Source organism: Solanum tuberosum, unplaced genomic scaffold, assembly GCF_000226075.1.
Source record: "Solanum tuberosum cultivar DM 1-3 516 R44 unplaced genomic scaffold, SolTub_3.0 scf00007, whole genome shotgun sequence".
NCBI classification, from domain to species: domain Eukaryota; kingdom Viridiplantae; phylum Streptophyta; class Magnoliopsida; order Solanales; family Solanaceae; genus Solanum; species Solanum tuberosum.
The window spans coordinates 2,196,696-2,215,265 of NW_006238933.1; the positions used below are offsets into that span (position 1 = coordinate 2,196,696).

General features: G+C 32.5%; 1 protein-coding gene across 1 annotated transcript in view; it reads left to right on the plus strand.

Moving 5' to 3' along the window:
• LOC102578356 (bifunctional 3-dehydroquinate dehydratase/shikimate dehydrogenase, chloroplastic-like) overlaps positions 1-8,021 on the plus strand; it is a 9,664-nt gene extending 1,643 nt beyond the window's left edge. Inside the window, exons 2-9 of the mRNA XM_006338839.2 lie at positions 3,758-3,863; positions 4,068-4,283; positions 4,406-4,746; positions 4,870-4,933; positions 6,950-7,058; positions 7,149-7,447; positions 7,536-7,698; positions 7,798-8,021. Of these exons, the coding sequence (XP_006338901.1) occupies positions 3,758-3,863; positions 4,068-4,283; positions 4,406-4,746; positions 4,870-4,933; positions 6,950-7,058; positions 7,149-7,447; positions 7,536-7,698; positions 7,798-7,841 (1,342 nt within the window). The 3' untranslated portion in view covers positions 7,842-8,021. The remainder of the gene's footprint in view (positions 1-3,757; positions 3,864-4,067; positions 4,284-4,405; positions 4,747-4,869; positions 4,934-6,949; positions 7,059-7,148; positions 7,448-7,535; positions 7,699-7,797) is intronic.
• Positions 8,022-18,570: the final 10,549 nt, after the last annotated feature.

Consider the following 18,570-nt stretch of genomic DNA (forward strand, 5'->3'; position numbering starts at 1 on the left):
TTCCAATGTTTAATCTTTTAAAAAGAATTATTTTTTGTTAATTTTTAATTTTTTAACTAAAATTAACTGACACATGTCGATTTAAAATAAAAAGTTGCAATTGAAGAATATATATAAAAATAAAGAAATCATAAAAATTAGTATAAGTGTTTAAATGGTACGGAAAAATGGAGTTTAAGGGTTAAAATGGAACAAGACTAAGTTGGAGTGCCAAAATGAAAAATGAGGCAAGTTTGAGGGGCCGTATATGTGTTTGGCCTTTTTAAAAAGTAAATAAGTAAATATTTGTATGGTTTAATAGTATTTCCTTTTAGAGTAAATTCTTTATAAAAAAAATTAAAGTATTTTTAAATAAGCAAAATAACATTCTTTTTTAATTATTTTGGGGAGGGGCCACAATTTCCGCTCAAATTAAGAATTTGTTGGAAAAAAATAAAAATAAAGTACTGAAATGTTAATGTCAGTTGTCAGAAATATTCATTAGAAAAGTCCACGCCCAACTTTCAAACATAAATCATATTACTCCCTCATACCCTTTTAGTTGTTATAATTTTTTTTTTTCAGAATTAAACGATAAAAAATTTGATTAACATTTTATAATGAATTTTTCTTTATTATATTGATATGTAAAAAATTAGAAATTATAATAATTTATTTAATTTTGAATATCTAAATTTTTAATATAAAATATTAAATTAATATAATTTAATATAATTTTTAAAAATTAATCAAATTAACTTAAGGGGTCAGGAGAGAGTATTTGAAATTTGTCATTTTTACGGAGAAATTCATTTATTTATTATTTGGACAATATCTGATTAAAAATAAAAATAAAACTGTTTTGAAAGCATATCTACAGGTAGAGGAATATTTTAATAGTTTAGTTTGTAATTTTATTTTACTTTATTGACAAGAGTTAAATTTTCTACTCTATAACTTCTCCCCTATTTTCAAAACAATTGGCACCTATAGAACCAAGTTTGTTAAAAATTCGATGATTAGAAAAGAATAATGTCATTTAAAATTTCCTGATTAGTTGAATTAACTATATTCTCGATGGGACATTAATTATCCTCTCAATTGCAATTTATTTATTTTATTCATTTTAATTTAACATGTCCAAATAAATGAACCAACTTTTGATTTTGGTTACTTTTAAATTTCAACATCCACCTAATAGGTTTAAAATCATAAAATTAAATACTTTTCCTGTTCAATAATAGTTGTCCACTGTATTAAAAGTAGTTGTCCAATAATACTTGTCAAATTTAGAAAATCAAGAGATAATTTACCTTTTATGTCTATTTTATCCTTGCTATTAAATACTTATTTATTATCTAACACAATTTTCATAATATAGTAATATTACTCCTATAATTTATTATTTCTTAAGGGGTATGCCAAGTCAATAGTGAACAACTATTGTTGGACAGAGGGGGTAATGTTTTGATGCATTATACATGTTTTTAGTTTGATATTATAATGTTCAAAAATCTTTTTTTTTTTTTACTTTTTAAAAATTATGTGTTCAGTTAAACTAAGATTATTTTGTAAAAAAAATTGATTCATGCTCGACGTGAAGAGATTGTCCATACCGCGTGGAAGGATTATATTAAATAATAGGGAAAAGGGGCAAGAATATCCCAAATCTATTAGAAATAACTATTTTACACAATAAATTTTTTATTTTATTTTACGTTAGACATAAATATTTTCGAATGAGCTAATATTAAGAATTTGAATATAATGAATTATTTTTACAAATAATAGAATTAACTAAATAGTAAGATAATTCAATTCAATTAGATTTGGATTGAGAGTATTTTTAGACCAAAAGGTAGAATGAAAGGTATCTCTGAATCAAAAATAAAGGTGAAGGATATTTTAAACCAAAAGGTAGGATATGAGTATTTTTAGTTTAATATTATAATATTTAAAGATCTTTTGTTTACTTTTTAAATTTTTTGTGTTCAATTAAATTGAGATTATTTTATACAAAAATAAGATAATTCATGCTCGACGTAAATAGATTGTTCATACCACATGGAAGAATTATATTACTTCTATTAAATTATTACATATTCAAATAAAACTTTAATTTTAAATCAATTTAATTTCAAATTCACAATTTTAAATCACCAATTTTAAATCATGTCCAATCAGACCAAGCCAAATAAAATGGATGGAGTATTTACTACATGTTTTTGCGTGACCTTCCTCTATTTCTGAGTGGTCTTCAAATTTTATCCCTTAAATTAATAATTTTTAACTTTTGTTCTTACTGTGCATTTAATAAAAAATTATGAGCCAAATTATCCTTAGTTATGCCCTAATTTCTCTTAGATAATTTTCTTTAGAAGATATTTGCCTTGGGCATAAATTTCATAGTATCTAATTTGCAAGAAAAGACTTTTAAAGAACTTTTATCTTGAGACATAACTAATGTCATGTTGTATAACTTCTGTCATATAACTTATGACTTGAATATAACTTGAGCTACTAAACTTAAATCTTGAACCTAATTTCTTTTATCTTCAAACGTAACTCATAGCTTTGATATAATTTCTTTTATCTTGGGACATATGTGTGTCATTGAATTTTATATCCTTGAGTATAACTTATGTAATTAAATTTATGATTGTGGCATAACTTTAATTGAACTTATGTTTTGTGAATTTTTTTTTTGGCTTATAATTTTTTATTTTATTTACAATTAGAGATATTTTCAACTATTTTTATATTATTATTTAAAGCTTTAAATAAAATAAAATTAAGGAGCATCAATTTTGAGAATAAAAAATTAGAGAGCACCAAAAATAGGGAGATTTGTGGGAATTCTCATTTTTAACAAAGGAAAGCTTTTGTTGGGACGAAGCATCTTAAATGAGAATGAAAACAAAGTGGAGATTATGTTTCCGTATCCATTTCCTCTCAAACCAAATAAAGGAAAATTAATTTTTCTCCTGTTCTACTTTCTTTTACTTTTCCCTTTCTTTCTCAATTTTTTCTTTTTTCCACACACACACACACACACACACATATATATATTTTCGCATCCAATAATAGTTATTTACTATATTAAAAATAATTGTCCAATAATATTTGTTCAGTTTATAAAATTAAGAGATAATTTACTTTTTGTGTCTATTTTACCCTTGCTATTAAATGCTATTTATCATCTAACACATTTTTCAAAACATTAAATTTAATAAAGTCAAAAGATAAAATAGCAATATTACCTTATTATTTATTGTTTCTAAAGGGATACGTCAAGTCAATAGTGGACAATTATATTATATTCTAATGGATGGGAAATGTGAAAAGAATTCATAATTAAGTGAGTATTTGAGATGATATCTCAAATACTCACTTAATTATGAATTCTTTTCACATCATTTAATTAATTTTTTCAATAAAATTTATTGAAATGAATTTTTTATTTAAAACTAAAATTTTAAAAGTCACTAGGAGTTTTTGGATTTATTTGTGAATTGTGAGCACAAGACGTAAAGTAATTTATTGATCTAAAATACTCTCTCAATTCCAAAAACGTAAGTGGTTTTTTAATTTTGGCACATTCTTTTAGAAATTAGTTATTTTTATAGGTAAACAATATTTTTATTAATTTATCTTTTAACTAAAGAAAAAATAATTATGTAATACTCTTGATTACGTAAAAATAAAGATATTATATTTTTAGCACGTAGGATCAAGTGGGGCGGGTCATTAACAAGTGATTATGTATGTTGATGTTCAGGCCAATATGGGAAGGAAATGACTTTGAAGGTGATGCCCACAAGCAGTTGGAAGTCCTTGGGTTGGCTAAAGAATTGGGAGCTGATTATGTTGAGTTGGACCTCAAGGTACTATTTATACTCATGTAATGTCAGTGGTTGAGCATTAATATGAGTAAAGTAACTGTCATTTTGTATGTAATTATGCCAACTCCTTCTCTTGTATGTCTTGTCTTTCCAGATTCATAATGGTAGCAACTATCTTAACTGCCACATTTCATTTTCCTAATTTTGCCAAACTACCGACTTCTAACTCATTCTATTGCTGTTCAGATAGCTAGTGACTTTGCAAAAAATGAAAAGTCGAGTTGGAGTAGTGGTTGTAAACTAATTACATCATGCTTCGTGGACAATGTCACCTCAAAAGAAGACCTCAGCCAAATTGTTGCATCCATGCAATCTACTGGGGCAGATATCCTCAAAATTGTTACAAATGCAAATGACATTACAGAACTAGAGAAAACGTTTCACTTGCTTTCACATTGCCAGGTATGAATTCTCATTCATACTGCATAAAACGAAAATGATATGGGAACTGTCTGCTTATCCGCATAGAATAAAAGGAAAGAAGGAAAAAGTGTTTGCTTATCTTCATTGTTTGCTGCCTGCAGGTGCCGCTTATTGCCTACTCTGTTGGGGAAAGAGGTCTCATAAGTCAGCTGTTGGGCCCAAAATTCGGTAGTGTCCTATTATATGGATCTCTTGATGGTAATGCAGTGCCTGGTCTGCCTTCTCTTGCCAGCCTTAGACAAGCCTACGGAATTAATTTTATGGATAATGATACTAAAGTTTTTGGGCTCATTTCTAAACCAGTGGGTCATAGTAAAGGGCCTATTTTGCATAATCCTACGTTTAGACATGTGGGGTACAATGGAATTTATGTTCCAATGTTTGTGGATGATCTTAAGGAGTTCTTTAGGGTCTACTCAAGTCCCGACTTTGCTGGTTTCAGGTATGTCATGCACTGGTAATTAAGCTATCAGTTTCTAAGAAAATTACCACACTTATTGTTGAATTTTAGTCAAGAGATCTTGGACATAGAGTCCTTACATGTTCCTACTATTATGAACTCTAGTGTTGGAATTCCATACAAGGAAGCAGTGGTGAGCTTTTGTGATGTAGTCGATCCATTGGCTGAGGTTCGTATGCGACTCTACTTTCAACTGTATCTTTAATTCATTTATGGAATATGGAACAAAATGGTTGACGTATCTGGACTTTGATATCCTGACGATCTTGTTTTGGGGGTGAAGCACTATAGCGTAACTTAATATCAGTAATGACACTTGAGAAAATTCAACTGCAGCAAAGACTGACATATTTCTTCATTATGGACTCATGATAAGAACACATATTCTAGTTTGAATTTAATCATAGAAGGCTCTTGAGGAATTATCAGAAATTTAAGTAATGTGAAAACAAAAGGACAGATCAATTTCCTTGTGTGTTCATTGTATATGAGCTGTCAGCAGTGTCTCTCTATGGAAGGTAAGGGGTAAACTGGATAGGCTTTTACTTGTTATTGCACAAAGATACTTCATACAAAGTTCCCCAAAATTATTTTCTCTTTCAGTAATGGGGCATCTGTGTGCCTTCTCTTCACATGTATGACCCACCTTAGCCTCGCCTTCCTCATCTTGTCTCTACCGGGGACACTCCCACCTTGTCTCACATATCCTCGCTTCTAATTATCTCTCTCCTGGTATGTCTATACATTTATCTTAGCATTCTCATATTTGCGATTTTCAACGTCTGAACATAGGAGTTCTTGATTGGCCAACACTCCGACTCATATAACATAGTTGATCTAACCACCACTTAGTAGAACTTACCTTTAAGTCTTGGTGGAACCTTCTTATCATACAAGACTCTGGGTGCGACCCTCTATTTCATTCACCCTGCAACAATACACTGTGTTACATCCTAATCAATTTTCCCATTACCTTGGATTGTAGACCCAAGATATTTGAAACTTCCATAGTTCTTTAGCAAATGTACCTGTCGGAAACACTGTTGTGTCTGTCTACAACACCAACACCTATCCAGTTTCTTCTATCATGTACCTGTGACATTTCTTCATCTGATGGTCTTCTTATCTTCATCTTCTGGGAGTGGGATCTTCCTTCTATAGTTGTTGTGCTTCTCTTATAAAGATGTCAGCATGCTTGAGTACCTGGTCCATTTGAGAGCCTTTTTCAACTTATTTCTGTCTTGTTTTAACTTCTTTTTGAGCACCCAGTTCTTCACTACAAACCTTTTCTTTAGTGGGTGCAGCTATAGGATCTTCAAGTTTTAACCCCGTCTTCTCCTTCTCTAGTGTAAGAACCTGGTTCTTTAGATCATCAACATCATTTAGCAATTTCTTGGAAGGCACTAAATAACAGTAAAAGTCACTATCTCTAGGCATGTGTGAATCTTATCCTTGAGCTCTGGAGCTGAACCTTGTCAATGTTGTCGTTAGTCTCTGAGTCAGAGTCAGCTATTAATGCAACAATTTTTTATGATTATTTTTCTTTGTCTAAAAAGAATTGGTTGTTGTCTCTACCTTCATCATCCTTATCATTATTAAACAAGTTTTCCACAACTACCAATGTTTTTTTTCACTGCTAGGTCTGCTTGTCTGGTAGTTATCCTAATCTGAGGGACCTGTTCCCTTCTCCTTTTGTCTGGATCACTTCTTTGCTCAAGATATTGCATGTTTCTTTCGATTGCTCCGAATCTAGCTGTGCACGTATCTTCTAAGTGTCCATTTTTTCCACAATGAGTGTCTAGACAATTGTGTGGGCCAGAGACATACATACTTGTAGGATTGTCTGTCCGGAATCTTTGTTCTTTTGTATCCATAGATTGTCAATCATCAAAACACTACATGATCTTGAATGTAAATTCAGAGATCGAGGAGACTCCTCACAGCTCAAAAATATGTTTGTTACAGTTTTGACTAGCTTAGGGTTTGCATGAGAAGGAACCGGCTAGAGAGATCTTTTTGACTTTTTTTTCCAGGATTTCTCTCTTGCAGTTCAAAGCTTACTTAAAAAAAAAAAAAATAGTTTCGCGTTCATGTCAAGAGACTTTTTTGATATGTCAAGCACAATAATGAGTTACATCAAGTTTCTGCTTTCTCAACCTAATTTACCTTTGTGATGTTCCATTAGTCCATAGGGGCTGTAAATACTATCATACGGAGGCCTTGCGATGGGAAGTTAATTGGTTATAATACAGATTGTGAAGCTTCTATAACAGCCATTGAGGATGCTTTGAAAGGTATAACAGTTATTAGACCATTTTGTTCAGTGTGTTGTGTTTTAGCTAGTCACTTATCTAATTCAAGGTTAAACTGGTGCATCTTCATAGTAAATGGGCCTACAAATGGAGCAGCTTTTCTTCCTTGTTCACTCGCTAGGAAAATGTTTGTGCTGGTGGGTGCTGGAGGTGCAGGAAGAGCTCTGGCATTCGGAGCCAAGAGCAGGGGAGCTCGAATTGTGATTTTTGACATTGATTTTAATAGAGCAAAGGTTCTTGCTGCCGCAGTTTGTGGTGAAGCTCTGCCATATGAAAAATTAGCTTCTTTTCAGCCAGAGAAAGGTGCAATCCTTGCGAATGCAACACCTATAGGAATGCATCCAAATAAAGATAGGATACCTCTGCCTGAGGTATCTCAAACACTTCAACTCTGGTGCCACGCTTTATATATATTATCACTCATAAACACAAAATAAGTAAGTTGATGGTTATTTGTAGGGAAGCTTAAAGGATTATGTAGTGGTGTTTGATGCTGTATATACGCCACGAAAGACTACTCTACTGGAAGACGCGGAGGCTGCTGGAGCAGTCATTGTAAGTGGAGTTGAAATGTTTCTTAGACAGGCTATTGGACAGTTCAATCTTTTCACGGGAAGTAAAGGTAATGCCTTTACATATTGCATTCACAGCCATTTGGACTATTTCCTGCAATTTAATTTACCTGTCAAATGAATTCATAACTTATATTTTATGTTTGCAGCACCAGAAGAATTCATGCGTGAGATCGTTATGTCAAAATTCTAATCATCTACAATTTCAATTAAATTTGTGAAACGCCAACAAGGCTGGCAAAAATTACATATTTTTATTCATGACACAAAATCTTGTTAGTATTTTCTTGGATATCAAACTGAAAATATTGTTGTAATTCATGCAAAATTTTGATTACAGCGACCCATTTTAAACAAACCATCTTAATTTTTATTTCTGCAAGTTATTGCTATGTTTCCCTGAATATATTTCAAATAAATAAATAAAGGAAAAGGATCATTATTTACCTATCTACTCTGTATTGAAAAAAGTTTAAAATCGATCTCCGTTATATTATGCCCTTGTTCTTAATATCATAAAAATATCTCAAATTTGCTTTATCTCCCATTAAACTCATCCATTTCAGTCAAAACAACATTTTAATTCATTACACTATCCCTTCTTCTTTCACCACTACCAAAATCAACAACATAAACCATCTACAGTCTACACATCTTCCATTTTTAACTTGTGACATTAAAATAAATGTTTATGAATTGATTAACTTTTTCAATAACAAGAATTGTTTAATCATTTTATGCGTTATCAAGTAAAGTAAAGTGATTTTTAAAAGAAATTAAAAAAAAATTAATTTAATAAAATAAAATAATCATGCGTTAAATTACAGTCCTATACCTTTGGACTATCTAGTTAAAAAATAAATTATAGGAATCCCATAGTGTTAAGATGAAATTACATCCTATACCTATTTTTTTCATCAAATTACAATAATCCCTGAAAAAGCTAAACAGTCGAATACATGATTTCTAGTTCGGATATATTAATATTGATACTTTATATATATTTTGTTGTTGCACTTGTAAAGGAAAACAAAACTGAAATTCTAAATTAAATCCCCTAATTCACGCTATTCCGTTTCAGCGTTACTGTCAATCATAGAAACGTGATTCCTAAAATAACAAATTCATTCAAAAATCAAAATTCCAAATCCTGTTTTTCTTGGTCCTGTTTGAGCGAAGAAAATTTCGAGTGACATTTGAATTTTTTGTTGTAAGTTTGATCAGATACATAATGAATATCTCAATTTTGTTGAGGCATTCAAGAGTATGGGATAGTGGGGTTAGATATGAAAGATACAAGAGTGATGAGATAGTGGTTGGTGAAAATATTTCTTTCATGAATCTGGTTTCAGCCATTGCAGTTGAGTTGAACATTAATGAATATAGAAAAAATATTGCTATTCGATACATTGTAGAAGGAAAATCATCTCCATTGATTATTAGGAATGATATGGGGGTTAAAGCTGTAAGTAGAGGTGAAGAAACGTGAGGTTGGATATGGTATGTATCCCCTCTGTGTTGATACAACTGATAAGGATGTTGGCGAGATACAAAATTTTGATGTGTCGACTGGTGCAATTATCTGTGTTGAAGGTGCTGAAAAGGACACATACGCTCTTAACTTGGTGGAATAAAAAAATGGTGATTCGTGTTATATACTAGAATTGGAAGAAAGAAATTACATATCTGATACACATAGTACGGACGTTAACGTGAATCAATTGTACAAGGATAAAACCACTCTAGTAGCTGTAATGGCAAAATATAAAATAAAATATGGCTTCAACTTTCGAGTTAAAAGATCTGATAGCAAAAGGTATGCAACTCATTTTTCAGTGATGAATTTGTATTTTGGTCATACATTACTAGCTATAAGGTTGATATATTAAACGTTTGACGTATATATTTTGAGGTATCAGATGTGTGAGTTACTGTATTGTTAGTATAAAATATTAGAAACATGTGACACTCGTTTTTTTGGATCTTTGAATTTAAATATGCATGTAATAACCATGATACATTATTGTATTCAAATTGGTACAATAATGATTTGATGTATATTTACTGTTTAATGTATTTTTGTATCTGTGAGAAAGTGTAATATTACTATAACGTATCGATACATTTGAAATTCTTTTTAATATGTTAATGTATCAGTATATGATTTTTTTTCACTAATGTATCATTGTGTAAAGAATATGTTGTTTTAATGTATCAATTATCCATTTTCCTAATGTATATGAAAAAATTGCAGCTATGTATTATTGTGTTTATCGGATGACTGTTCTTGGAGATTGAAGACATCTGTTAGAAAAAAATCGAATATATTCAAAGTGAGGTACTTCAATAGTGAGCATACCTGTCCATTAAGGGATGGGATATTAACAAAGGTTCAAGCTACTGTCGGGTTTATTAGTGCTGTGACGACGCGTAAACTGTTAAATCATAAAATAATTCATACTCCAAATGATGTAATTGATGATATTCGAAAACTCTATGGGATTGATATTTCAAACCAACAAGCATGGTGTGCTAAGGAGCATGCACTAGAGATGATAAAGGGAAAACCTGCCGCTGGATATAGAGAATTGCCTAGATACATATATATGTTGGAAACTGTGCATCCAAATTCTTATATAAGGATGCATAAGTTGGATAAAAATAAATTCATGTATCTGTTCATTGCATTAAGGACATTAATGAGGGGGTTTGACTTGTGTAGACTTGTAGTTGTTGTTGATGGTGCACATCTTTTGTATCAGCAAGTAAACTGGATGGGGCATGTATGATTACTGGATTATAATTTATAATTTTTTCTCTCGTAACAATGATTTATTGTATTTGATACTTTATATATGGGTAGGTGCATATCTAGAAATTAACAAACCTATGCGCTATTTATGAGTAGAATGCATATTGCCATTAACTTATGGAGTGGTGGACAGGAAAATGATTGTTCATGGACATGATTCTTCCAGCAGTTAAAAAGTGCATTTGGTGAGAGGAAAAATATTTGTGTTGTATCTATAGAAATAAAAGCATAATGAAGAGTGTAAGTATTGTTTTTCTAAATGTTCCTCATTTTGCATGCATATGGCACCTTTGGAAAAATATTTGTTCAAACTTCAAGAAAAGCAAAAACACACTAAGTGATGTGTTCTATTCAATGGCCAAGGCTTATCGAAAAGAGGATTTTGATAAACTGATGGCTAAAATTGTTAAAGTTGACAATCGGGTTAAGATGTACCTTGAGGATGCTGGTTACAAAAAGTGGTCAAGAGTTCTTGCAACAGTAAACAACGGGAGAATGATGACTTCTAACATTGCGGAATGTATCAATGGTTGCCTTGATGAGGCGCGACAATTACCTATATTAGATTTTTTGGAAGAAGTTAGAATTCTATTCAGTTCGTGAAACTGTAAAAATAGAGAAGTAGCATCCTATACCAAGGAAACATTAGGGAGGAGATTTGAAGAGCTATTGATTCTAAACGCTTCTAAATGTTCAAAAATGAGGTATGTATCAATAAAGGCATAAATTCACTCCTAAAGTTGTCTCAAAAAATCAGTTACACACTTGAACTACTTCAGCGACCTATTACACACCTATACTATTCAAAAGTGAATTTAATACCACCTTCAAAGATGACGTGGAAATACAATTAAATATAAAATAAATAAAGCGCGTTTGAGTTAAAAAAAAAGTCAATTTTCCCCCACCCTCACCCTTCTCCTTCATGTCACCCTACCTTTCTTCTCCATTCGATCTCGTCAAACGTAAGATACAAGTCTCACTCTTTTCCTCCCTTACCGATTCAATTTCATTTGCACTTTGAGTTACAGATCTGTCCATTTCTCACGCGATCCTTCACTTCTCAAATTTATTAGAAAACTGTCGTGTTCTATTTTTGTTCCTATATCCGATCTATACTCTTCTGACTTTTAAATCTATATTTTTAATGTAACCATTTTACTGGCACAAGTGTTTCAGTTGTTTCTCTATGATGGAGGAAGACTCCTTATTATTTTTCATTTAAGATTTTAATTGGAAAATTATTGTTTCAGATTTTACTTCTTGTCCAGATGTAATAATTTCTATCATCCCCTTTGATTTTGTCGACCATGAAAGGATTGTCTCCTCTTGATATCGTCAATTGTAATAATTTTTTGTGGTGGATTTGGAGATGGGTGATAAAATTAGTGATGGTATGACTTTTAATTTCAGTAATGACAATAAAAGTTGTGATTTTGATGTGTATGCTGAAATTTATGGTTATGATTGTGATGAATTTCAATGGTAGTGATGTGGTTCCGATGGTGAATTTAGTTAAGTTTATTATTGTTCTTATCAAATTTTTATGATGGTAGTGATTGTGAGAAGATTCCGGTAGTGAATTTGGTTATAGGTGGTGAAATCTATGGTGGTGGAGAAGCGAATTTGGTGATAATGGCAACATTATTGGTGGTAGTTTGATGGTTTATAAGGAAGAAGAAGCAATTGGGTGACATGGATTTTTTAAAAATCTGACGTAATTATTGATGTGGCAGTGACATGGTGATGATATGGCGCGAGTGTGAAACAATCTCTCATCATGTGAATGGTTGTATGTGTGTCATGGTTGAAATAAATTCACTTTGAAATAATTTAGGTGTGTAATAGGTCGTCACAATAGTTTAAGCGTGTAACTGACTTTTCGTAATAAATTCAGGGGGAAATTTATGCCTTTTCCCATTTATAAAGTATCATGTATCTGCAGTTGATTGTCGTTTGGCTAATGTGAGTATGAAATTGAGTTAATTGATATGGTTTAGTATCTCTAACTTTTTAATGTTAGCAGGTTGTACCATCTACTGAATTTATTTATTCAGTGTATGAAGGTGGGCGAAGATACATTGTTTGCCTTGAGAGAAAAAATTGTAACTGTGGGAGATTTCAGCTTGACGAGATACCGTATGCTCACACAATTGCTGTATTGAAGAAGAAGAATATTATAGATATACATCCCTACTACTCAGATTACTATAAACCAACTGCATTGGCAAATACATATGAAGTTTCGATGGTTCCAATGCCGGATAGGGAGGATTGGACAGTACCAGAGTTTGTTTTGGAAGAAATCGTTATGCCACCTAGGTACAGAAGGCTAGCTGGACAACCAAGGAAAAGAAGGAAGAAAAATCCAGATGAAAAGTTAAGCACAATCACAAATCGTTGTGGACAAGAAAGTCATAATCGAAGAACTTGTACTTTCTTTTCGAAAGAAGATTGGCAAACTTTTTTATTGGGGCTACTGTTATGTTTTAGATACATTATTTTGAGATTACATATTGTCAGTTTTTTTTGCTTTTTTCACATTTACCTTGATATAACATTACAATATAGTATTAGTTGGTGAAGTTTCAATACACCAATTTGAAATGTTAAATTTTCAACATTGTGTCATTTTTCATATATCTTCACAAATAATGTATCATTATCCATCTGTTAATAATGTACCGGAGATTGTGTTTGTGTGGATGGTACCAATCAATATGGATAAGATACATTTGTATATATAATGTATCATATATAATGTATACCAGGCTGAATTAATAAATGATATATCTAATACAATAAAGTTGTCAAAAATTTTTGTATGTAAAATGAAATAAAGTGTATCGATTAATGTATCACAATAAGTAACTTTTAAGTTATCAATATGATTGGATAAATGAATGAACGAACAACTAACTACAAGAAATTGTCGAATGTATCAGCATGAATGAATAAGCATCTAACTAGAACTGAGTTATCAAGTAAATACCTAATTGAATCAGGAATGAAGTTATAAGATATATTGAATCAGGAATGAAGTTATAAGATACATTGCATTAGTATTGCGTCAAACTATCAACTCCTACAAGAACTAATGAGAATAAATAATGTTGTATGTTACTGAATTAATTAATCTGATATATAAAAGTTATTCAAATTTTGTATCAAATTATAAACGACAAATATGTACGACAATCCATATTGTAAATAAGAACTGACTATATTAAAAGTTGGAGTCAAAATAAAAAACTTTTTAGAGAAACATTCTAATACTGAAGTAGAAGTATCTTACAACAATAAAAACAAAAATTCTAAAACTAGAGTTAATGTATCTCAAAAATAATAACACTATAAAAAATGTCTAACAACTGATAGATAAACTCTATACAACATTGACGAGATTTTCTTGAGCTGATGTTGTGAAATGACTTTTTGGCCTTGTTGAATCATTATATTCACTAACTTAACCTGCTTTAGCCTTTTCAGTACCGTATTTACATAGTAGAGCTGCATATCGTGTACGGAGGTATTCTGAATGAAATTCAATTTTTGAAATAGGGATCCTATCGCTAAGGAACTCAGCAAAGGCAGCTACAAACATTCCGCAGTCCCTTAAAAATGAAAAATATACGTTATAACAATAAAAAAGATATATTGTAATTCAAAGCAAAATCGTGTTAATTCTTACAAGCTATCACTTTCTTGTTGCATAATGTCTTGTACGAATTCAACTTCAAAATCGTGTTGTGGTCCCAAAAGCATGTCAGTTTGCTTGTCCTTGTAAGTATCCAATGATGACCAGTCGGTTCTCCGAATGATAAAAAAAACCACTATCATGAAGGTAAGATGGTAGCATTGTCGCTAACTTTTTTATCTCACCAGACGGTACTTTTATGCTTGTACTCAATGATGAGTTGTACATGTGTATGAGCCTCTCTTTTAAAGCAATAACAACTAACACCCAATGGAACTTCCCATCAGAATTCACCGAAATATATACATCATCAACTAGATGCCACGGTAATCTAGCTGAGATAGAAAATCCTTTGATTATATTTTTAATTGACCTCTCGAATGCAGATACAACAGCCCCGCGCGCCGTGTGCTCCTGTGTACTTAAATTATCATCAGGATGGCTGCAGTAGTACCTTGTGTGTGCGACATTTTTATATGTCTTGAATAAACAATTGACTGTTGTGAATCTGTATTGATTGGGGCTGTGTAGTTTTGACTTCTTCCTTACGTAGTAAAAAACTACATCGATGTGCTACACCATAAATGAAAAATAACATAAAATGTTAGTCAATATGATAAAGCACAACAATCACTCATTAATATAGTGTATATAGTATGATTCGAGATTTATACATTATAAATACTATATTGATACAAAATATCAAATGTATCATAAATATACAGATAATGTATCTTTTATCGTACCTCATCTGTCCAACATTCTTTTGACTGAGATATGGCATAAAACCAATTTTTATCCGTGGAAAAAGCAACTACAAAGTCTATGTATTCAAATCCAACTAAAGATGATTTGACTCTGTATTTATCATCTTTTGATTTCCTGTATAGATATTACAATTTAATACAAGTGAAAACGGTATGATATATTGCTATTTAAAAATATTAAGTGTTACTCACTTGTTATCATGAGTTTTAAGGAGGCCCTTAGAAATTCACTTGGAATATTCTTTCAATAAATCAGATGGAGGTTGGTAAGAAATACCACATCCGTCGAACAACTAAATCAAACTTCTGTTTTCCTTTGTCACTAGACCCAAATTCAGTCAAATAGGGTGATTTCAAAATCTTTGATGGCATCATATTTCGTTGAGCAAGGGTCTCTGATTGTTCATATAAGACGATTTCGTTGCCTGATATTTCCATGGGTAAGTTACTGTCCGACAGCAATTGGTGTGTTTCATTTGACGGATTAGACTTGACAACACTCAATGGTTGAACAATCAAAGTAGTCTGAAGGCCAGAAATTAGTGCGTCTATAGCTTTTTGGGTTTTGGAAGAAATGAATGTCGATTGGTGGAATCTTGTATTTTTTAGAGAAAAAGTAAAAAAATTGTATCATTCAATAACTAATAAATACGTGTTGAATATATTTAAAATTTATCGATGTGTCAATCTGTACTGGCACTTTATCTGGAAGTGGAATATTATGTTGCAATTTATCAGCAACATCTTGATCCACAGTTACTTGTTAAGATGTTTTGGTGCAAACATGAACTTCATCGTCTTGATTGGTTATACAAATTTTTTTGTTATAATGATACATTAAATGAGTAATATTTCATATATATAAACTTGTACTTACAATAACTTCCTTGGATACATCCTTCATGTCTATTTGTTCCTTTAATGTATCAGTACCCTATGTATATTAGGATATCAGTCAAATAATAATGTAGCGATTGCTGAAACTTATACTACATCAATTGTGAATATGAATTTTTTGAAGTTTGAAGATAATGTATATAACAAATTTAAGAATGTATCATAACATTCAAGCTGATATTGGATGATTGAACTAATGTATAAGAAAGTGAGATAGACTTTTAAGAATATTGATACTTTAAATGAATGTCTATGATACTTACCTCTACTCCCTCTACCTCATCATCCTGATTAGTTATGCAAAAAAAATTGTTATAATGATACATTCAATGAGTAATATAACATATGCATAAACTTATACTTACAATAAATTCCTTAGATTGACTTCCTTCAACAAGAAAATCTCTTGTGGATGGAGGTTCTGATACACTTTTTGTCTCTTTGATTGTTTAATGTATTAGTATCCTATGTAGATTAGTATATGAATCAAATAATAATGAATCAACATTTGAAACTTATACTACATTAGTTATGAAGTGTAGTTGAGCGTTATCAACCACCACGTTGGCCTTCCCTGGATGATACAAGATAGTAGTGTCATAGTCCTTCAGTAGATCAAGCCATCTACACTGCCTCAGATTCAGATCTCTCTGCCTGAAAATGTACTAAAGACTCCGATGATCTTTGAAAACCTCATAATGAACTCCATACAGATATGTCGCCATACCTTAAGCACAAACACTTTGCTAATTGCCTAGAAGCATAGGCAATCACCTTATCCTTCTGCATCAAACACCACCTATCCCAACTCCAGAAACATCACAATAAACAGTGAAATCCACACCCTCCTCGGGTAAGGTCAAAACAGAAGCTGAAGTTAACAAAGTCTTGAGCTTTTGAAATCTCTCCTCACACACATCAAACCACTGGAAACTCACACTCTGCTGAGTCAATCTAATCAAAGGAGATGCAATGGTAGAGAATCTATGAACAAATCATCGGTAATATCCCGTAAGTCCCACAAAACTCTAGATCTCGGTAATCGAGGTAGGTCTGGTCCAACCTCTTACTACCTCATTCTTTGGCCGGATCTACCCGAATACCCTCCTTGGAAACCATGTGTCCCAAAAATGCCACAGAATCAAACTAAAACTCACACTTCAAGAACTTGACATAAAAATTTTCTTCCCTCAATCTCTAGAGTACAATCCTCAAATGTCGATCCTAATCCTCCTTAATCTTGGAGTACACCAAGATGTCATCAATTAACATTGTCACAAAGGAATCCAGATAATCTCGGAACACCGCGTTCATCAACTCCATGAACATTGCAGGGGCATTAGTTAAACCGAAAGACATCACAAGAAACTTATAGTTCCCATAATGAGTCCTGAATGATGTTTAAGAGATATCCGATGCCTTAATCTTCAACTGATGATAACCAGATCTCAAATCAATCTTAGAAAATAAAGATGCACCCTGAAGCTGATCAAACAAATCATCAGTATGATGAAAATGATACTTTTTCTTCACTGTTACTTTGTCAACTGTCGATAATCAATTCACATACTCATAGAACCATCTTTCTTCCACACAATTAACACAAGAGCACCCCACAGAGAAACACTAGGGTGAATGAACCCCTTACTCAATAAATCCTGCAACTGATCCTTCAACTTAGTTGGAGCCATACGATAAGAAGGAATAGAGAGTGGCTTGGTGCCCGACTCAAAGTAAATAAAAAAATCAATATCCCTATATGGAGGAACACCTGGAAGATCAGTGGAAAACACATCTGTAAACTCTCGAACCACGGGCACGAAATCCATGGGAGATGGTTCGGCAGTAGTATCCCGAATGAAAGCCAAGTAGGACAACACCCACTCTCAACCAATCTTTGAGCTCTAATGAAGGATATAACTTTTCTAGGGTAGGAACCACTAGTACCTGTCCACTCAACTTTAGGGACACCTGACATCGCTAAGGTCACTTAGCATAACAATCAAGAATAACATGATGTGAAGAAAGCCAATTCATACCTAAGATAATATCAAAGTCTACCATCCCCAAAATGATCAAGTCTACCTAAGTAGCATACCCGACCAAAGAAACATGATCGATACACTCGATCCACCACTAAGGATTCACCCACTGGTGTAGAAACATGAATTGGCACAGACATACAAACAAACATCATATCAAACCCAATAGCAAAGTAGGTAGACACATATGAGAAAGTAGATCCTGGATTAAATAATACAGACGTAGGTCAATGGAAACTGGGATGATACCTGTGATCACAACATTATAAGTCTCAACCTCAGGCTTTCATGGAAAAGAATAACACTGGCCATCTCGGCTACCTATAGCCTGAGTAGAACCTCTACATCCACCTTGCGCAGCTAGAGTACCTCTACAAGTAGTCTTCCTACCTCTACCGAACTGAACTTTGCCTCGACTCTTGGTCGGAGGCACTTAATCCTTAACTGGAGTAGCTGAAGGAGAACACTGAGGTCCTGAATGAGTCTATAGAGGACACTGTCGCATCATATGACCTGGATCCCCACAAGTGAAACAAGATTTCGGCACAGATAACTGCTGCAAACCAGACGAACTACCATAGCTACCTCGACCGGAACCATAAGATCCTTGGGCTGACTTCCCACTCTCAGTCACTGGCATAGAAGCATGAACCAGCCCATGACGCTGGAAAGAACTACCACCTTTATGCAAACCTATGTCTCCCGAT